The sequence below is a fragment of the Bubalus kerabau genome, chromosome 1, assembly GCF_029407905.1.
Source record: "Bubalus kerabau isolate K-KA32 ecotype Philippines breed swamp buffalo chromosome 1, PCC_UOA_SB_1v2, whole genome shotgun sequence".
Classification (NCBI taxonomy): Eukaryota; Metazoa; Chordata; class Mammalia; order Artiodactyla; family Bovidae; genus Bubalus; species Bubalus kerabau.
The window spans coordinates 251,505,966-251,528,419 of NC_073624.1; the positions used below are offsets into that span (position 1 = coordinate 251,505,966).

The 22,454-nt window shown below is 40.7% G+C and overlaps 1 protein-coding gene across 4 annotated transcripts in view; it reads left to right on the forward strand.

The window, feature by feature from the left end:
* Positions 1–3,385: 3,385 nt before the first annotated feature.
* Positions 3,386–22,454, forward strand: part of ATG10 (autophagy related 10) — a 259,329-nt gene continuing 240,260 nt past the window's right edge. The window contains exons 1-2 of one of the 4 annotated variants that reach the window (XM_055563110.1): positions 3,386–3,929; positions 20,852–20,971. In XM_055563110.1, the coding sequence (XP_055419085.1) occupies positions 3,852–3,929; positions 20,852–20,971 (198 nt within the window). In that variant the 5' untranslated portion in view covers positions 3,386–3,851. Of the gene's footprint in view, positions 3,930–4,050; positions 4,099–12,196; positions 12,315–13,985; positions 14,109–20,851; positions 20,972–22,454 lie in introns of those variants that run through there. The other 3 variants (XM_055563119.1, XM_055563126.1, XM_055563102.1) reach the window with 3 other exon arrangements.

The following is a 22,454-nucleotide window of genomic DNA, read 5'->3' on the forward strand; positions in this document are numbered from 1 at the left end:
AAAGACGCTTACTCCTTGGAAGGACAGTTATGACCAACCTAGATAGCATATTCAAAAGCAGAGACATTACTTTGCCAACAAAAGTTCGTCTAGTCAAGGCTATGGTTTTTCCTGTGGTCATGTATGGATGTGAGAGTTGGACTGTGAAGAAGGCTGAGCGCCGAAGAATTGATGGTTTTGAACTGTGGTGTTGGAGAAGACTCTTGAGAGTCCCTTGGACTGCAAGGAGATCCAACCAGTCCATTCTGAAGGAGATCAGCCTTGGGATTTCTTTGGAAGGAATGATGCTGAAGCTGAAACTCCAGTACTTTGGCCACCTCATGCGAAGAGTTGACTCATTGGAAAAGCCTCTGATGCTGGGAGGGATTGGGGGCAGGAGGAGAAGGGGACGACAGAGGATGAGATGGCTGGATGGCATCACTGACTCGATGGACGTGAGTCTGAGTGAACTCCGGGAGTTGGTGATGGACAGGGAGGCCTGGCATGCTGCCATTCATGGGGTTGCAAAGAGTCGGACACGACTGAGCCACTGATCTGATCTGATAACCCTATTTTGGATTCTTTTTTTTTTTTTTTCCATTTTATGTGTCTCAGCAAAACAAATAAACAAAACAGCAGAAGACTCAATTTCTCTGAGGCTCTATGGGGAACATGGACATTTAAAGTGTAATAAACAAACAGAAGCCTGTGAGGATGAAAAAAAGCATGGTCAGGAAGCTAGAAGGAGAATCAGGGGATTGTGGTCTTATGAAACTAAGGGAAGCAAGACTTTTTTTTTTCCCCAAAGAGGTAACTTTTTTTTTTTTCACTTCACAATATTGTATTGGTTTTGCCATACATCAACATGCATCTGCCATGGGTATACATGTGTTCCCCATCCTGAACCCCCCTCCCACCTCCCTCCCCATACCATCCCTCTGGGTCATCCCAGTGCACCAGCCCCAAGTTTCCTGTATCCTGCATTGAACCTGGACTGGAGATTCGTTTCTTATATGATATTATACATGTTTTAATGCCATTCTCCCAAATCATCCCCCCCTTCCCTCTCCCACAGAGTCCAAAAGACTCTTCTATACATCTGTGTCTCTTTTGCTGTCTCGCACACAGGGTTGTCATTACCATCAAGACTTTTTAGGAATGATCAACACATCCAAATGAAACAGACAGATCAACATGTCCAAATGAAACAGACAAATCCAATAAAATAAGGGATGAAAATGATCAATGATTCATAGGTCATTACTTTCAGTCTCGAGTTTATATCTATAAAATGGGTACCTCATGTGGTTATTAAGAGATTAAACTAAACACAAGCTTCTTGGAACTCCCATGGTGGTCCAGTGGCTAAGACTCTGCTCTAATGCAAGGGGCCTGGGTTTGAACTCTGGTCAGGGAATTAGATCCCATATGACACAAATAGAAGACCCCACACACCACAAGCAAGATCGAAGATATCATGTGCCACAACTAAGACCTGGTACAGCCAAATAAAGAAATAAAATAAATAAAAATAGAATATTAAAAAAAAGCTACTGGTTTGTGGTAGGTGCTCAATAAATTTTATACTTTCCTTTTGCTCCTTTTGTGATTAATTCATAGTTTTATTCAAATACTAATTACTCGTGAGGAGCCCTGCTGGAGGCTGAGGATGCAGTAATGACAGACTGTGCCCTAAAGTACTCTACAGAGTACAGACTGCCAGTACCATCCTTCGCCATGAGTGATATGAGAGGAAGTACATGGAAGTTACCTGATTTACTTTAGTTTGTTGCTTTTGGTAGGCCAACTATGCATTTTATAGCATCACTTACTCAATGGACATGAGTTTGAGCAAACTCCAAGAGACAGTGAAGGATAGGGAAGCTTGGTGTGTACTACCATTCTTGGGGTCAACAAAGAGTCAGACATGACTTAGCGACTGAACAACAACAAGGTTAATTATAAAACTTAAAACCATCTCAAATTAAAAAAAAATTGTTAATATGATGTGGTGGTGTTGATGCATGAAGTGTTTCTAATTAGTGAATACAATGTAAAGGAATGCATTCTCATCTTTGTATTACAGATTTATGTTTTTAAGGTTGCTCTTGACTTTTGAAATGGCACACTCTGTGGAGTATGTCTCTTTCTAAATAAATCCACTTCTTCTCCATCACTATGTTTCTCACTGATTCTTTGTGATGAGACATCAAGAACCTGAGCTTCATTAATTCCCAAAACCAGTAACTGCTTGGATCTGCTCTTTGGGACTCACGGAACGTCTAGGAGACAAAAGCCTTTTTCTACAAACAATAACTGGGGGAAACGCTTCCTCCCGAAACTAAGGAGCAACTGATTTCCAACAGAGGGAAGGGCAGGGATATGATTCTGGGTCACCAGCCTTATTCCAATGTTACAGTAAAAGTATTCGTCTGGCAAAAAAAAAAAAAAGAAAAAAAAAGATTTATGTTTTTAAAATCACTGGGTAAAGTTGGAGACACCCACCAGCTGAAATTCTCTCACTGCCCCATGCTTTTCAAAAAAGCAAGTGAATAATTTTAATTGGCAGTTATCCAATTAATTTATATCTACAGTTGCTCAAACATGTTAGGACACTCATCTTTACTTCTGGTATCTTCTTTAAAATTGAGTTTTAAGCTATTTTACACGCAGTAAATCTCTTTTAAGAGTTTTGGCAAACGAAGGTAAAGTTCTATTATCCCTCAAAATTTCCTCAAGCCCCTTTTTAGTCATTCCCTTCCTCTGATTACCACTGATCAGGGTTGTCCCTTTTTGGCTCAGATGATAAAGAAGCTGCCTGCAATGCGAGAGACCTGGCTTAGTCCCTGGGTCATGAAGATCTCCTGGAGAAGGGACCGGCTACCCATGCTAGTATTCTTGCCTGGAGAATTCCATGGACAGAGGGGCCTGAAGGGCTATAGTCCATGGCACGCAAAGAGTCGACACGACTGAGCGATACACACACACACACACACACACTGTACTTTGAAATAATTGTAAACTCACAGGAAATTGTAAAAATCGTACATAGAGTTCTGAGCATCCAACACCTAACTTTCTCCAGTGGTGACATCTTACGTAACTGTGGTACAAGATCAATACCATGCTCTGTCTGTTTGCAGGCAGGTTTTCCTTTCACTTCTTTGCCTGTGTTTACTCATTTCTTTTGACACAAATTTAATTCTGTCGTGTTAAAAGGAGCAGATGCTAGTTTTCCCTCAGATGTCTGCCGTTGCATTTTCAGTATTTCAGTTGGATCACCTCTGTTATTCCCTGCATTTTCTCTAGTCTTTTTTTTATTCCACCACCCCGCACCCCAATTTAATCCTGCAGCTAGTTTTTTTTCCCCTTGAGCTTTGTGCCAGACGGTACTATGGTCAGTTCTCCTGTCCCTAACTTCTGTATCGGTCCGTAAGTTTTAAAGGTGGTCGTGCTAGTGCTTAATTGCGTTCACAGTAGTTTGGCAGTGTGTTTTGAGAGCCTGCACGGTTCTCCAACCTCTGAGAACACTCTAGGCGCACTGAATGGTTCAGCTCCGTTCTTGCCCTACCTTTCTCCATTGGGCATCCTTTTATTTTCTAGATATTTGGTTGTTTGTAGGAGGAGAGTACGCAGAGATTCTCGAAGTCGCTGACAACCCCTCCCCTTTCTCAATGCGCCTTTGTGCCGCGCTGAGATAACCCACCTCCTTGGGGTACTCGAGGCCAGAGAGGTGCGGGGCGGAGCCTCGGCAGCGGCCGTTAGAAACCCCAGGGAGGTCACGCCCCCCGGCCCGGTCCAGACGCACGCGGCCCACGACGTCAGCCGTCGGCGCGAGCCCTGTCCCGGGGTGTGCGGGAGATGCAGTGCGCATGCTCCCTCTGAGTCGCCTCAGGCGACGGCAGCTGAGGTGGGGGCTAGGGCTCTTTCAGTGGTGGGCGTCCCTGCAGGTTGGTTCTGCTCCTCTGCCGCAGCCCCTTTTGCCCCCGGGGGCCCAATGCTGTGGTCCGCGCGATCGCTGTCTGGGCGGTGGGGCCCTCACCCCAGCTCCCCTCCCCCAGCTCCGTCGCCCCGCCCCCTCTGGGCTGGGCGGCCGGGTCTGGGGCCGAGCGGAGCGGGGTGAGTATTCCCACAGCTTTTGCCGGCAGAGTCTCTTCACCGCTCTCTTGCTCGCCCGGGCGTCACACAACTCCTGAGATAGGGGGGGAGGGAGGGCGAGCGTGGGCGGGAAACTGCCCAGCCCTGAACAAAAGGGCGGGGACGCGGGGCTCCCGCCAGTGAAATGTAGGCCGGGTCGCGCTGGAGCCGCGGCGTGGGGACGAGCTGCCCCCGGATCTGGACCCCACTCCTGGGCCACTATCGTGACCTTACCCTCTACTTAGGTAGTTCCTACCCCGGGTTTAAAGCCAGTCCCCATTTAGAATGTCTTTGCCTCCTAATCTTGAAACAAAGGATATTAATGTACTGGGATTCCATTAGTCAAGTATTATTTAACCTGAAGGAATTATTATTCTTTAAGTAATAGAAATTTTTCTTCCAAGTAACCTGTCTACTCTAAAATGATGACTGGGGGATGGGCGGGATAAAGGAATGTTAGTTACCTGATTTATAGAGCCAAACTTTTATGATAAACATCCTCCAAAAGGCAGAAGGATTGCTACACTGTCTTTTCAAAGTAGAGCCTTGTCTAATAGGCCCACCTGTTAGAGACTCAGTTATCTAGGGAACTATACTTTTGCTTGACATAGTATTGTTTAGGGCCCAGGCTTTGCAGTTACTTTTTTTTTTTTTTGTCTAATGGAGATGCAAATTACTTCTGACTGGGAGAAAAAAAATTACGCTGAAGGTTATAGTTTTATTGCCCTATTTCCAAGATTTGTAAAAATAATTTTTACCATTCAGCTTGTTACTTCATTATGAATTCAGTAAATCTTTGCCACAGGCTCACTTTGTATGAATCGTGTTTATAACGTTGCAAAAATTACACTTTGACAACGGCCTCACTCTTTGGTAGTAAAAACATACTTTATACTTTAAAGAATTGGAAAGCATAGGCCCTGAGTAGTACTCCACCTCTCCTTCTCGCTTCTGAAGGGTCAAATATGGACAAGAGAGGACATTTACAAAATGAGCTTTTAAGTTTCTGAGAATGATAAGCAACCCCTTATGAAAAACAAGTAGGTTAAAGTTTATATAAGTAATTTCTTTAAGACTGGGCTTGATTTAATTATTGACATCTTTGAAGCCTAGAGATGTGTTCAGTTCAGTTCAGTTGCTCAGTCGTGTCCGACTCTTTGCGACCCCATGAACCGCAGTAGCCAGGCCTCCCTGTCCATCACCAACTCCCAGAGTCCATACAAACCCACCTCCATTGAGTCGGTGAGGCCATCGAATCATCTCATCCTCTGTCGTCCCCTTCTCCTCCTGCCCTCAATCTTTCCCAGCATCAGGGTCTTTTCAAATGAGTCAGCTTTAGAGATGTTTTAGGGACCCTAGAGGGAGTGTCTGAGACATAAACATTATCTGCGGCTGCTGCTTATGCTAAGTCACTTCAGTTGTGTCCGACTCTGTGCGACCCCATAGACGGCAGCCCACCAGGCTCCCCTGTCCCTGGGATTCTCCAGGCAAGAACACTCAGGGAACCCTAATAACAACAAAATGCCCTAGAGATTGTTTGGTGATTAACAAGTGTCTTCAGGGGTCATATTTCTGGGTATAAAACAATTGGAAAGTAGGGGATGGAGAATAAATCATACCTAAAAACATCCAAATTAGGGAGAGGCTCCTGAAAATTATGTGGAACCCGAGGGTCCTCTAATGTAACTGGCACCCCAGGCCTTAAAGTGCTTGATTGTGTAGGTTTACAGGACCCAGAAAGAATAGTTACTAATATGAATTTAGCTTCAAAGTTAGGGTTAGTTCATATCACTGTTGTATAATAGCTTTTGGAAAAAAACTGTAATCATCTCTTTTGAGTTCAAGAATTTATAGTTTCCTTTTGTTTACTGTTTCAAATAGAATCTCTCTATAGAGTTTTAAGTAGATTTAGAAACTGCATCACCCGCCCTCCACATACACATACAAACACCCCAGTATTCCAGTATTCCTTAATCTACATTCTCTATTTAGGCTATTTACCTGTCTACTTTGCCTCATTTCAGCCTGTTCCTAGATTCACTGCCTGCCCCCCAACCCCTCATCATCTTCATTTTTTGTAATAGCTCTGCCTTTCAGTATCCTTTTGTAATTCAAGGATTACCTGAAATGTAATTACTCTAGAGCAGAAGCTCTGATTCCACACTGACTGCCTTAGGTCAAATTGCCACATTTAACAACTGGTACCTTGGACAAATTACTTAACCGCTCTATCCCAATTTCTTCATCTGTAAAATGGAGAAAATCATAGTAACTACCTCATAGGGTAGCTATGAGGATGTAACAAGCTAATATGGCTTTTAATTCATAGGGTGGCTCAATGGTAAAGAATCAGCCTACAGTGGAGGAGACTTGAATGTGATCCTTGGGTCAGAAAGATCCCATGAAGGAAATGGCAGCCCATTCTAGTATGCTTGCGTGGGAAATTCCATGGACAGAGGAGCCTGGTGGGCTACAGTCCATGAGATTGCAAAGAGTTAGACACAACTGAATGACTAAATAACAACAACAAATTGTACATAATATAAGAACATACAAAACAAATATAAATGAGAGTTGTAAAAAAATGACACGTGAATAGAAAGATGAGGTTGGGGTATATTGGGTATGTGCGTGCTCAGTTGTATCTGAATTTTTGTGTCCATGGACTGTACCACTCTAGGCTCCTCTGTCCATAGAATTCTCCTGGCAAGAATACCAGCAGGGGTTGCCATTTCTTCCTCCAGATGGAGTGTATTATACTCAAATATATAGTGGTGGGATATAGACTAAGTTCTGAGCTTCATGATGGTCATTGAAAAGAAAGAAATACATCACTTGCTGAGGAAAAGCACAGCTTCCTTGGATGTATTTAGTGAGTGAAATGTATATTGTGATAACAGATACGCATTCAAAAACATACAAAGAAGCCCTAGGGTTAAGTTCATCAGACTTTGTTAAACCTAACTTGCTTCTCATTTTTTCTCAAAGAGGGCTCAGTTCAGTTCAGTCACTCAGTCATGTCTGATTCTTTGCGACTCCATGAACTGCAGCACACCATGCTCCTCTGTCCATCACCAACTCCCGGAGCTTACTCAAACTCATGTCCATTGAGTCAGTGATGCCATCCAACCATCTCATCCTCTGTCATCCCCTTCTCCTGTCTTCGGTCTTTCCCAGCATCAGGGTCTCTTCCAATGAGTCTGTTTTTCACATCAGGTGGCCAAAGTATTGGAGTTTCAGCTTCAGCTTCAGTTCTTCCAATGAATATTCAGGACTGATTTCCTTTAGGATGGACTGGTTTGATCTCTTTTGCAGTCCAAGGGACTCTCAAGAGTCTTCTCCAACACCACAGTTCAAAAGCATCAATTCTTCGGTGCTCAGCTTTATGGTCCAACTCACATCCATACATGACTAATGAAAAAACCATAGCTTTGACTAGATGGACCTTTATTGGCTCAACCACCATTTTTATGAAACTGTTCTGTACATTGCAGAATGCTTATTATACTTGGTCTTTGAGCACTAAATGGCAATAGCAGACTGCATCTCTGCATGCCCCACCCCACCTCTTTGTTTACAATCCAGTATGATCCTACTCATTTCCAAACAACCCCTTCAAGAGTGGTTCTTCCTGATGTTGGGGGCCATTGGACCTTATTTTCTTACTTTACGCAACCTATGCTTCATCTACTGCCTTTTTTTTTTTTTTTTAAATTTAGCTCATTCTTTTCAGGTCCTGTCTTGCTGGAGCTAGTCCATCTTTTGACATACTTTTGTTTCCACCTGGTAGGCTCTTATTCAAGTTTCAAAATTCAGTTCCAAGTTTTCCAGATTCCCTTTTTCTGGAGTCTTCTCTGATTTTCCCAAAAAAATTTTGATACTTCTTCCTCTGAGGACCTACACACATAGCAAGTGCTAGGATATTGTAGGTGCTGAGTGAATGAATGAAAATCTTGTAGAAATAAGAAGGCATGTTAATCTAGTCTTTAATTAAGACTTTGCAAGAAGAAAATGTCCAACTGCTTTTTATTTTTTTTTTAAAAAGTAATGACACTTGGTAATATATTTTAAAAACACATTGCTCTGTTGTGAATTCAGACTCTAGACCAGTGCTGAGTCTGGAACCTCTGAAACAGTGTTGATCTTTTTGTACCATCTTATTTCTTGAATATCTTTGGCCACGTTCATAAGCTTTTAGTTCCTGGTTCTGGTCTAATTAGCATATGTGCTGACGAGTTAGTGCTACAAGTCCCACTGTTCAAAGGCAGCAAAAGAATTTGAGCTGGTGGATCAGTTCAAATCATCATTGGAGGAATAATTTCTCTCACATGTATGCAGAGAAGTCTTGTTTTATGTAAAAACATGATAATCTTATAAAAGTAATGACACCAGTATCAGAAAGGTTAGATGTCATCAAATGTTTGAATGGGAAAAGATCCAATTTATGAATAGGCCTGAGAGTTTAGTTGAAGAAAGGTGCTATTAAGAGGTAGATATGTAAAATAAATTCATTTCAAAGTTTGAATTTTTTTAGTATTTTCACTTAGAATATACAGCATGCTTAACTCTGTTATAAGGTTATGTGTGTGTGTGTGTGTGTGTGTGTGTTAGTTGCTTAGTCGTGTCTGACTCTTTGCAACCCCATAGACTGTAGCCCTACTAGGCTCCTCTGTCAATCGGATTCTCCAGGCAAGAACACTGGAGTGGGTTGCCATTTCCTTCTCTAAAAAGAACTATAGAAAGAAAGTGAAGTCACTCAGTCGTGTCCAACTCTTTGTGAGCCCATGGACCGCAGCCTACCAAGCTCCCCCATCCATGGAATTTTCCAGGCAAGAGTACTGGAGTGGATTGCCATTTCCTTCTTCTATAAGATATGAAATTATAAGTCACAAGTCCTCAGCTGTTTAAACATTGCTCTGTCATCTCTGGTGGAAGAAATGGCTGTCGCTACACTGATTTTTGTTCCTTTGGAGGCAAACTGTTTTTTTTTTTTTTTTCTGTCTGCATTTTTGTTTTCCTTTTTGTTCTTTAAATAAATTCCATAGACTACCTCTAGGCATAGGTTTCTTTCTAGCATTTTTCTCAAACATAGTGAATCCACTCAATTTATGGGAGTAAATCTTTTTAATCTTTCTTTTACTCAGCTCAGGGAAAAATTTTCAGTTGTATGTTTGCTTATGATTTCAGTTCAGAAATGCCAGGTATTTGTAGGTTGGATCTATGTTCTTTGTCCTTCCTAGCAATCAATATGCATTGTTTTCTTCTTGGTCCTTTTTTTTTCTGTGTTTAGAGATCATCTCATGTGTATATGTTAAAATGTTAATGAGATTTTTTTCCCCCAGCTTCTGTACTTCTTTTTTTTGTCTCCTATTATATGTTTGAATTCCCTTCCAGTTTTTTCTTCTTCAGTTTCCTTTTTAATCTTAGCCGTTGTTTTCCCTCTCATTTCTTACTTTTCAAAGACTTTTTTTTATTTGCCCTTTTCCTTTTTCAATTGGAGAAGGAACTGGCAACCCAGTCCGGTACTCTTGCCTGGAGAATCTCATGGATGGAGAAGCCTGGTAGGCTATATTCCATGGGTTGCAGTGTCGGACGCAACTGAACAATTTCACTCAGTCACTCACTTTTTCAGTTGGGAAAGTAAAGGGATAATTTCTGAGTTTTCCCTTGTTTCCTAATGTAAGCCCATGATAGGAACAAGTTTTCTTCTGTATGGCAGTGCTCCTTTTTCTTATGGTGTGCAAGCTTCAGCTTGGCCCTGTGCTGTTAGTAAGGTTTTTGGTTTTCATAGTTTTTACAAAAGAGGGACTTCTGTAGGGATGGTGTTGCTCATTCTTGTCAGACTGAGTAAGCTTCTTGCATCCCCTTCATTACACTTAGATGCTGGAGGACTCTTCTCAGTATTAGGTTGGAGAGCATGTTTATAGATACAACCCAATTTACGAAGGATCGATCTTTCTGTACTTAGGAGAGGCCTTTCCTATTATTTAATCTTTCAGGCCTGTGTCTCTAATGAGGGGAATATTTTGGTGTAATTTGAAATGATGTATCGCTTTTGAATGTTTGGGAGGGGAAAGAGTAAGTGGTGTGATACTGTTTTTCTGAGGATTTGTTCTGTTCCCATAACCACCTGTTGCTGACTTTGCATAACTGTACGGAGTTCTCTACAGGCTTCACCTTCCATTTCTGGCCATGAACATTGTATCATTGAGAGATAATGATCTTGAAAGAGAATTACCAATGGGTATTGGAAGCCAGTTGTGGCATTTGTCAGTTTCTGTGGTGTAAATATTCCTGTTGTGGTTAATTTCAAGTTGCCAACTTGATATCAACTAGCTCCCCGAACTCCTGAAAACTTAACAGCTGATTCTCTGATACAATCCAGCTCCCTCATACCACTGCATAAAATTTCTCTGAAGGAAATGCTCCCTAGGTGCTTGGAATATGAGGGAGATTTGAGGAAAGAAAGCAGTCGCATGAATTCTGTCCTCAGCGCCACACTGTGGGGGCACTGCAGGCTCTTTTTTTTTTCTGAAGGAAATATAGAATTGAGGAGAGCTAGATGCCTTCTTGAGGTCTTCCCTGTAGCTCAAATGGTAAAGAGTTTGCCTGCAATGCAGGAGACCAGGGTTTGATCCATAGGTTGGGAAGATCCTCTGGAGAAGGGAATGGCAATCCATTCCAGTATTCTTGCCTGGAGAATCCCCTGGACAGAGGAGACTGGTGGGCTACAGTCCGTGGGGTCGCAAAGAGTCGGACGCGACTGAGCAACTAACACTAGATGCCTTCTTACCCTCTTCCTAACTGGACCTCTTGATGCAGAGGCCATAGAAAGCATCAGCTACCAATAAAGCTATCCCAAGTCCCTCAATCCCAGTTTAGGTACAGTGCATTATCCCATTTAAACTTTGATTTGGGATGTGTGTTTCAGTGGGAAGGAAAAGAGGGAGTGCTGAGTTTGTTGGTCAACTGCTGTCAAGCAGCCTGAACTAACTTCTTCTCTTTTTCTGCTTCCTGTGCTTTTTATTGGGCCTCCCTGGTGGCTCAGATGGTAAAGAATCCACCTGCAGTGCAGGAGACCTGGGTTCAATCCCTGGATTGGGAAGATCCCCTGGAGGAGGGCATGGCAACCCATTCCAGTATTCTTGCCTGGAGAATGCCCATAGACAGAGGAGCCTGGCAGGCTGCAGTCCATGGGGTCACAAAGAGTCGGACACAACTGAGCGACTAAGTGTACAACACAGTGCTATTTATTGGATTACTGGGCTCATGCCTGCTGTGCCTCGCCCAGGTTGCCACATGCCTTGAAATCCAGGGCCATTAATATCCCTATTAAAACAATCTGGTGTTCTAGCATGAACCCTTAAAAGTATCCCTAGTGCTGATTACAAATGCTTGTTTTGGGGCCTTCAGAATTGGGTGATGTTTCTTGTCTGGGCCTAGGATTCTACTTTTAAATTTATACCCTGGGTGCTTCTTTACTCTTAAAAATTTGAGGGCTACTACCCAAGGACCCTGCTAGGTAAATGATTAATTAATTTAAATTAATTCCAGCCAAATTCATATAAAGATAATAGGTTGAGTTCAGTTTCCTAATTGAATGCATTTTTAAGGAAAGAGCCTACATCTCCAGTTAAAATGTAGAATTGCTGCAGGGAGGGACAAGGACAGAGGAAGTTGCCTACTTTTATTAGTTACAAATGATCTTTAATGTTTCAAAGTATTCATAGTATGTTCTGTGATAATCTTATTTTTGTAAATGATCTGAAGTTCTGGGGAAATTTATATTTCTTAAAATGTTTTAGTCTTATTATGACTCTGATATACACTGATTTATAGATTCATTAAAACAAATATCTCTGACTCAAAAACCAAAACCAAAAATCCCTAAAACAGAGAATCAGTTACCCACACATTAGATTAAAAAATCTCATTAAAATATGTGGAGAGCCCCATGTGGAGAGAAGTGAAAAGAATTGTTTTTAAAATTAAAAAGAATTATTTGAACAATGATTATATACACAGTGTTAGAATTCATTGGGGTTACTTTTCTGAAAAGATAATATTTAATATCAGCTCTTTGGATGACTCATCGGAAAAGACCCTGACGCTGGGAAAGATTGAAGGCAGGAGGAGAAGGGGCCGACAGAGGATGAGATGGTTGGATGGCATCACCGACTCGATGGACATGAGTTTGAGTAAGCTCTGGGAGTTGAGGATGGACAGGGAGGCCTGGTGTGCTGCATGCAGTACATGGGGTTGCAAAGAGTTGGACACAACTGAGCGACTGAACTGAACTGAACTAAATAGCAGCAGAATAAGCTTCTTCACACTGTCTAGTTTAGGGCTAACACATAGTTTAGAAAGACTGCTTTCACTTGGTGAGGAAAAAAAATTATTCTACCTTTCCAAACTTTAGCCTCTATTTGAGCACTTAAAATAAGGTTTTGATTGTTTGAGTTCAAAACAAACAGCTGTTCAGCAAGAGTGAAACTCAAGCAAAATAGATGTACTAACAACTTACACTTTGACACAGAAGAGTTTTGACATATTTCTAACTTTTCTTTGTAGTAAGAGATGAGAGTTTCATTGTTTAGGATAGATGAGAATTGGAATTTGTCTTTTACTGATAGTTCATCTGTATTCTGTTTTTACCTCTGGTCTGAAGATAGCTTAAGTCTGGAAACATAAGCAATTCACATGTCTCAGGTTTTTCATGTGCAAAATAAGGATTATTCTTGCCATTATTGCTTAATAAGTTGCAGTTGTGGTTGTTTCTATTTTTGACCATAATTCCAACCTTCTTATAGTTCTACGATTCTAATTTTTGTCCCTACTAGACTGTGAACCTGGTAAAGGACCAGTGTGTTGCAATTTGAAAAGTACATATAAAAATGTTGATTGTATTTTATTTGCGTTTTTAATGAGTTGAAATATTCTTACTTGAGCAAAGAGGTAATAATTACTCAGTGATATTTCATTATACCATATTATGATGATTTGAATTGAGATGGATATCATTTTAATATAATATAGTTCCTAATTTTATAATCAAGCCATAAGTGTTTTTTTTATTATATGTAACTTCCTTGAGCAAAGCCTAGTCCTTAGATAATTTTTAAAAGTATTCAACCAAAAATTAATTAGTGCTTTGATGTTCAGTCATCTTGCTAGTGGCACAGTGCTGTTAATTAGATAAACTATGGCTACTGAGTGAAATTTTATGTTTTGACTAACATTTTGAATAGTTTAGTAAACCTCAAGTAACTGGAGGGCTTAGGGAATGGAGTGTTTTTACTTGGTTCAATTTTGTTATTAAGTAAGGGTTTGTTTGGAATTTATAAAATGTTCCAAAATGTTTTAGTATTCTTTATGAATTAAGTTCAATTTTTCTTTGATTTAGTATCTCTTAGGAGAAGGCAATGGCACCCCGCTCCAGTACTCTTGCCTGGAAAATCCCATGGACGGAGGAGCCTGGTAGGCTGCAGTCCCTGGGGTCTCTAAGAGTCGGACACGACTGAGTGACTTCACTTTCACTTTTCCTTTTCATGCATTGGAGAGGGAAATGGCAACCCACTCCAGTATTCTTGCCTGGAGAATCCCGGGAACGGGGGAGCCTGGTGGGCTGCCGTCTATGGGGTCGCACAGAGTCAGACATGACTGAAGCAACTTAGCAGCAGCAACAGCAGTATATGTCAAGGTCATCATACAGTTGGAAAAATTATTTCTGTAACTGCTTTGTTTTAGTCTTCCTATTCTCATTCAGTATCCTCTCCCTAAGTGATCACATGTGTTCTGTTATCTATGAAATGTTGATTGAGAATTAATATTCCTAGCTCAGATTTCTCTTTCCTCCTGAGTTCCAGACTCAAAATGCCTGCTGGATGTCTTTGCTTGGGTACTGCACAGATATTTTAAAATCAAACTCAAGGGTGCTACCATCTCACTTCCCAAACCTGCTTTTCCTCCAGGGATCTGTTTCAGCCCATCAGGTATGTGTGTGCTCAGTTGCTCAGTTATGTCTGACTCTATGCAACTTCACAGACTGTAGCCCACCAGGCTTCTCTGTCCATGGAGTTTTTCAGGCAAGAATACTGGAGTGGGTTGCTATTTCGTCCTCCAGGGGGTCTTCCTGACCCAGGAATTGAACCTGCCTCTCCTGCATTGGCAGGCAGATTCTTTACCACTGTGCTACCTAGGCAGAGACTACCACTTAAGGCAAAGAGCTAAGACTGTTTCTTGAACCTTTTCTCCCACCAATTGCTTACATACCAAGACCAGCCAAGTGTTGTAATGAGTATATTACACTATCAAAATACCTTTTGAATCTGTCCCTCTTCTACCCTACTGCCAGTCTTTGTTTAATACTATTGTGTCTCTCCTGAATCATTTTGAAAGTGAAAGTGAAGTCCCTTAGTCCTTTCCAACTCTTTGTGACCCCATGGACTATAGCCTACCAGGCTCCTCGGTCCATGGGATTTTCCAGGCAAGAATACTGGAGTCGGTTGCTATTTCCTTCTCCAGGGGATCTTTCTGACCCAGGGATCGAACCCTGGTCTCCTGCATTGTAGGCAGACGCTTTACCGTCTGAGCCACCAGGGAAGTCTTGAATCACTGATCTCTGTCGAGTCAGATTAGATCTGTATTCGCCTTTGGAAGCCAAAATGCTTATCTGATCAGTTTACTCCCACTTTCAAAACCTTTTGAGCCCTCAGGCTACAAGGCCCTCTTCATCAGCTGTAGTTTTCTCAGTACCCTTCCTCTACCTCTAATTCAGTTACACAAGAGTTTTTCAATTACCAGAATTTCTTGGGGTTTTGCACATTCTGTTTCCTTTACCTCCTCCTTTTGCTAAGTTAGCTTCTGTTCTTCCTTTTACAGATTTCTTAGATGTCACTTTCTCAATTTATATGTGCACTGAAACAGCTTGTTAACCAGAATTTTGCATGTAAACTGGAGATCTCACTTATATCCTTGAAACATTTGACTGCCTTCATTGAAGCCCCTGCAGCTTATTGACTCTACTGTACTTTATTCCTGTACTCTGTGCTTTCTCTTCCCAAACCTGTTCTCCTACTGTTCCCCTGTTCCTCTCAGATTTTCCATTGTGACCTCAGGAGCACACATCCACAGTTAAAAAACAAACCAACCAAGAAACAAAAAACCTAAACCCTTCATCCATTATTTCCTTTATTACATTCCGTGGAGTAAGGTATTAAAAAATGTTACCAAGAAAAGGAATTTTGTGGTCAAAAGAGTTGGGAAACCCTGAGTTATTAGTTTCCTCATACAGTGTGCAGTTGTGACTCTCCAGGGTGGGAGTGGCATGCGGATATAGTGTTTCTACACGTATCTTATGTGATGTTAACATCTGCGCAGGTTAGTGCTTCCACCAAGTCGTTTTCAAGGAAACTTGACTTATAAACAACAACAAAAAAACTGAAAACCCTCTTTGAATGGAGGCTGTTTTTTCTTCCACCCTGCAAGGCTCAGGATATTGAGATTGCTGGTAACCCCCACTTCTGCAGAGCCAATTTTAGGGTTACTTCTTCAGCATCGTGGAAATAGTCCTGCTACTTTGAGGCTCATGAAATTCAGCTCTACCAGATGCGACAGCGTAGTCTTTTTTTCTCACATGCTGTCCGTAATCACTGGTAGTGGGTGCCTTGAGCGCCATCTTGAGAAGGAATCCAAGGCTGTGCTCTCGCTATCGTAAAAAAGGTATTGGTTTATTAGTGATTATTCTTGATGGTCTTGGCATTGTATTCCACACTTACCACCTCTGTGCTCTACTGTCTTCTACCATTTGCCTGTTGTCATTTCTAAATCTCTTAGTTGAACTTCTATATTTTTAAAAGAGCTCTCTGTTCCTGATAGCTCTCATAATAATCCTAAGTAACTTAAGTGTCTGTGTGGAAGACAGCAAACATTATGTCTTATAGTTTTTTAAACTTCCTGAGCTCCGGTGACCTTCATTTCCAAGCTACTTTATATATTTAACTTCCATGGCCGCAGCCGAGACCTTCTCAAGTCCTAAGTCTCATAGTCTTCCCATTCTTTGATTTCCCTCCTTTCACTGCAGTTGTTCTTCACCATCTTTCATATGTAATAATTCTTGATACTGCCATATTTTCCCAGCCCCTTCTCAGCATCATTTCTTTTTTTACATAATCTGGACCTTGGAGCTGTTGTTCTCAGTAGCATATTCTTTTCCTTCTTTCACCCTTCTCCTGTCACTGACTCAGCCGCAAAACTCAGCTTCATGTGTAGTCAGTGCAGCCCTCTCTGCTGGTTCTGACAAGGGGAACTGAGCTGAGCACTGCTGAAGGCAACCACAATACCTCATAGAATGCTGTACTACAAATTCAGGCTCCCAGCCTGTTCTGGGCCTTCCCTTGTGTCTGCTCATCTTTAAATGCTGTCCTCTCATCTTCTTCACTAGCAATTCCTAATCTATACTTGCTTCCTCAAACACCTCACTGCCCTCTGCCCCTGTATCTGAAAATCTTGTGATCATCAGACTTTGTCTTCCTTAATATTCATCCTCAAATGCCTTTCCTCCAATTGCAAGGGGTGTCTTGTTACTCATATCCATCCTCCGGTACTGATGACTATTATCTCCTCCCAGCCCCTTTAGGATATTGTTTCATCACTCACTTTCTCTATTTGGTATTTTCAACTTTTCCCTCTCTCCAACACCCTTTGTTCAGCTTAAACATATATTTTTATCTCCTTTCTTAGGAAAAACAATATCCTCCCTTAAGCCTATGTACTGCTTTGGTTACCATTTGTATCTACTTTCCAATCAAAGTTTTTGAAAAGTAGTCTACAAATTTTTTGCTTATTTCTGCACATGTAGTTTTCTCCTCAGCCCATCACAGCCTGCTTTCTCTACTATTGCTGAAACTGCTCACTAAGGCATCAATGACTGCTTCATTTTCAAGTTCCATACATGTTTTCAGCCCTTTTCTTAATGGGTCTCTCTTTTCTTTCGACAGTGTTGGTTCTTTGTTGGTTATTGTCTACTCCCTTGAAACCTTTATTCCCTGGCTCTGTGGCATTGCTCTTCCTGGGATCTCCTAATACCTCCTTCCTTATTCTCTAGCTCTTGTGTTTATTCTTCTACCTCTATAGGTCCCTTAAGTGCTGCTGCTCTGAAGGTTTCTTTCTCAACCCACTGCTCTTTTCACTATGCACAGAGAGAGGTTCCTAACTTTTTGGTTAAGACTCCTCAAGCAATCTGTTGAAAATTTTAGAATCTTTCCTTTTCAAAATATAGGTAGGAGTATACATACAAAATTTAGTGTAAAATTTCATGATCCACCAGAAGCCATATTAAGAATCTGCCATATGCATTCCAGCTTGCAATATTTACTCTCATGGTTTCATTTGTCTCTTTTAAACAAATGAATTTCAGATCTTTTAAGTTCATCTTGGCCTTTCTCCATAATTGAAGATCCGTATTCTTTCTGCAGGGCTTCCCCCATGGTGGCTCAGTGGTAGAGAATCCACCTGCAGTGCAGGAGATATGGAGACGCAGGTTCCATCCCTAGGTCGGGAAGATCCCCTGGAGCAGGGACTGGTGATCCACTCCAGTAATCTTGCCTGGAAAGTCCCACAGACAGAGGAGCCTGGTGGGCTGCAGTCTAATAGGGTCACAAGAGAGTCAGACACGACTCAGCAACTAAAACAATTCTTTCTGCTCCCTTTCATTGCCTGGGTTTAGCTTCTCATGACCTTTCATAGACCACTGTAACAGCTTCTAACTCTCCTCCCTGCCCTCAAGCTGTGCCCTTTAGATACATACTCCATGGAATGTGAAAGTGAAAGTCGCTCAGTGGTGTGGGACTTTTTGAGACCCCATGGACTATAGAGTCCATGGAATTCTCTAGGCCAGAGTATTGGAGTGGGTAGCCTTTCCCTTCTCCAGGGGATCTTCCCAGGCCAGAGATCGATCCCGGGTCTCCCACATTGCAGGCGAATTCTTTGCCAGCTGAGCCACAAGGAAAGCCCAACCACCGATACTGTTCTGACTTTTCAGCTCTAACTTCTGATTCTCTGTTTCCTATGGAAATGGTTCAAACTCTGGCATGACACACAAGCATCCTGTCAAGGAAGTTCATTACTAGTCTATCTGGTATCTTTGAGGCCCTTCCCATCCATTTCTGCTCCATTAGTGGGTGCAGATGGATTCAATTTGCACAGGATTTGACTATCTCTACCTGCCCTTACTCTCTGCCTATCTCTTTAAAACAAAATATTTTTATTTGTTTATTTGGTTGTGCTGGGTCTTAGTTGTGACATGCAGGATCTTTTTTCAGTTGCAACATATAGGATCTAGTTACCTGACCAGGAATCAAACCCAGGCCCCTTGCATTGGGAGTGCAGAGTCTTAGCCATTGGACCACCAGGGAAGTCCCTCTTCATATATTTACCTTATTATCATGTTGGTGGCATCAAACTTGCAGTTCTTTACACCCTTACTTACCTTGGTTCACACTATCCTCCCTGCGTGGACCACTCTTCCAATCCCTGGGATTCACTCACTGACAGTTACCCTGCAAAAACTCCTACATACCTTACAGATTCAACTCCACTCCCACCACACACTTTCCCACACCTTCCCCTCTTTGTTAGGGACTCTTCTTGTGCCTATCATAATCTGTGCATTGCTCCATTGTATACTTTAACTTGAAGTCCTTTTTTCCAGTGCTATCAGAATTGAGAGGTGAGCTCTTAATTGAAAAATTTGATTAAAGCTAGAATTAGAAAAATTATACTTATGTACTTAAAACATTTTGTTTTAACTTAAAACATATAAATATATTAATTTGCCAGTTTTCCCATGTATTACCAAGGCATTTTCTTTGAGTATGGGTACTTGGTTGGAATTCATTGTTTATTCTTAATTATACTGAATGTGGAATGCATTCTCTAAATTTCTGGTTTGGGTTTAAAAGAAAGAACATAAGCCACTTGTGCAACAGTCTGAGTGCAGAATCCTTGGTTTGTTTCCCCAAGTCAGTCTTTTCAATTGTATTGTCTATAACTAGTTCAGTAGTATATATTTTCATATAAAGCCTTGCCTTTATCATCTTTCCAAGTCTTTATAAAGTCTACATCATAGAAATAACAGTTATCTTTTTTTACTTACATTTTACTGATTTGTGTTGCATTAAAGTATGTATTTATGATACATGAATGTGGTTTGTGAACTTTACACTCAACTGATAGGAGCAGAGATGCTTCATAATAAGCATGCTGTAGTCAGTGTTTTATAGAGGGAGTAGACATTGTGTCATTTAATCTGGCAAGTTGGTGGTGCTTGGTTAAGAAAGCTTCTACTGTAATTATTGTTACTGGTTATCTCCTTCATTGCAAGATAAGTTCTTACAGAGCAAGGATTATATATTTTTTCATTTTTGTGTATCTAACCTTTGTCTATGCATGGTGCCTACTACTTAGTAGAAATTCGATATGTGTTTATTGGATGAATGAACAAATTCTTATGTAGGTCATAGTAAATTTGAATAGTCAGAAAGAACACTGTACTGGGAATCAGCTAGTATAGATAGATCTTTGGCCCTGGAGTCGAACTGGGGTTCGAAGTTTTCTTCATTTGCATCTTTGAGTTTTCCTCATTTATATTCTTGAGATTCCCTGGTGGCTCAGTGGTAAGGAATCCGCCTGCCAATGCAGGAGATGCAGGTTTGATCCCTGGTTCTGGAAGATCCCCTGGAGAATGAAATGGCAACCCACTCCAGTATTCTTGCCTGGGAAATACCATGGACATGGTACCCTGGTGGGTGACAGTCTGTGGGGTTGCAAAAAAGTTGGATATGACTGACCGACTAAACAACAACTACATTCTTGAACAGATCACTTTCCCTTTTTCTTTTGAGGAATGAAGACAGCAACAGCCATTGGGTTGTGTGAAGATTAGGTGGGAATGTGAAGTGTCCAGCATAAGTACCTAACATAGTAAGCAGTTACCAAGTGCTAAATTGTCTGATGATGCTTATCACTAACAAAGAAAATGTGGGCATTCACTTGGTCCAACTTTTCTCATTAGGAGACTGGAACTATATAATCTGTGAGTTTCCTTTCAGATGCTCTAAAGTTTTCTTTATATAAACAGTATTTCATGTTTTGGACAGATTTATGTAACAAATATATGGATAATCTTTGATTTGTCACATTTGCTGAATCAATAAAGTAGATAATGAATTAGGTGATCATAACCTTACACCTTGTGAAACAGTTACTTTAGGCTTTGAAACATCATTTGTTAGTGAGTTGAACTTGAATAAAGTGGGAAGAATGGCCCCGCTCCACTAATCACTGTCATGCTGTTTATATACGAGCTAAGGTGGGAGATAGAGAAGGAAGTCTGAGGAGGTTGTTTGGGAGCATTAACTTAGAAGGGAGATAATATAAACACTTGAAACTAAATTTATGGACAAACTAGACTTTTTGAACCATAGATATGTATTTGTTACAACTCAAAAACTAGGTTTTGAGTTTTTTTGTTGATCACATTTTCTTCCTGATTAAAAGATGGGGATAGGGAGAGAAAGATGCAAACAAAACACTTTTTTTTTTTTGGAATGGCTCTGGGGTTATTTTCCAATGTACATGCCAAATTTTGGTTTGTTTAAAGAAATACATGAATTAGCAGAATTCCTTTCAGTATTCATTCCACAGCTGATGTTAATACTTAGTTTTTATATTTCAGTTCTCATTTAGTATGGAAGAAAATGAGTTCTTTGGAGAAAAAACATTCCAGCATTATTGTTCAGAATTCATTAAACATTCACAGAAGATAGGTGATGGTTGGGAATGGAGAGCTTCAAAGGTAAGAATTTTATTTTCTATTTCGATGGAGGTTTTTATTTTTCCCCACTTAAAACCTCAGTAATTGAAAGTAATGTACGAAAGCTAGTTTGATTTAGTAAAAGGCTTAAATTGAAGAATGTTTTAAAACAGATGTCCATTTTATTACTTTAGCTATATATACTCATTATAATTAGGCTAATGAAGTATTATCTAGAAAAGTCCTTAGGTGACCTGCTTTAATTTAATAGATAAGAGTGCTTAGCATATTAATTATCTAAATGTAAACAGATGCTTCTGTGGTGCTTCAAACCATTTGTTTATTCTATTAATTTTCTTAGGAAACTACTTTTGTCCAGAGAGTGAAAAGATAATCCAGACATCAAACCATGGTCAAATAATCACAAATTCTGAATTATGGAGGACTGTTCAGTTCAGTTCAGTCGTTCAGTTGTGTCCGACTCTTTGCCACCCCATGTACTGCAGCACTCCAGGCTTCCCTGTCCATCACCAACTCCCAGAGTTTACTCAAACTCATGTCCATTGAGTCAGTGATGCCATCCAACCATCTTATCCTCTGTCGTCCCCTTCTCCTCCCACTTCAGTCTTTCCCAGCATCAGTGAGTCAGTTCTTTGCATCAGGTGGCCAACGTATTGGAGTTTCAGCTTCAGCATCAGTCCTTCCAATGAATATTCAGGACTGATTTCCTTTAGGATTGACTGGTTTGATCTCCTTGCAGTCCAAGAGACTCTCAAGAGTCTTCTCCAACACTACAGTTCAAAAGCATCAGTTCTTTGGCTCTCAGCTTTCTTTATAGTCCAACTCTCACATCCATCCATACATGACCACTGGAAAAACCATAGCTTTGGAGGATTTCTTAATAATATAAACACATGTATCTTTGGGAATTTCTTAATAATATAAACACATTCCAAAATATTCTTTCTTTTGGTTCTATTTAGTAATAGTAATGTAAAAAGTCTATATACTCATTTATTTCCACACATATATTTAGTAAGATTCTCTGCCTAAAGCTCTTTAAGAGGTCTTTGAAATCCCTTTTTTAGAGAATAAGTTTTTTCTATTTGATGTTTTATCTGATTTGTGAAACAGTGGTGAAATCTTGTGTCTCTGTTTCCTGTATGAAATCTGAGAAATGTGAACATTTTTGGGCTGATTCTTATGATTCAGAACTAGAGGCCAGGGAAATGCAGGTCTTGATCAGGTTCAGATTGTCACTGGGGAGAGAAGCCATGATTTTTCTTGGGTGGTATGTCAGCTAAGCTTTGGCACGGGCTTCATGTCAGGGTTCAAAAGTGTAGAGTCAATTTCTTGTGGTAGATTCCAGCCCTACTCTGTAAGTTAATGATGGGACAGTTCATAAACCCTTAAGGTGTCTCTCAGTCTAGGATAATATGATCTTAATAGTACCTTTTATTATTTTTGGTGCTGAGTATTTTATAATTTTGCTTTCTGTTATGTTTGAATTTCTAATCTTATTTCT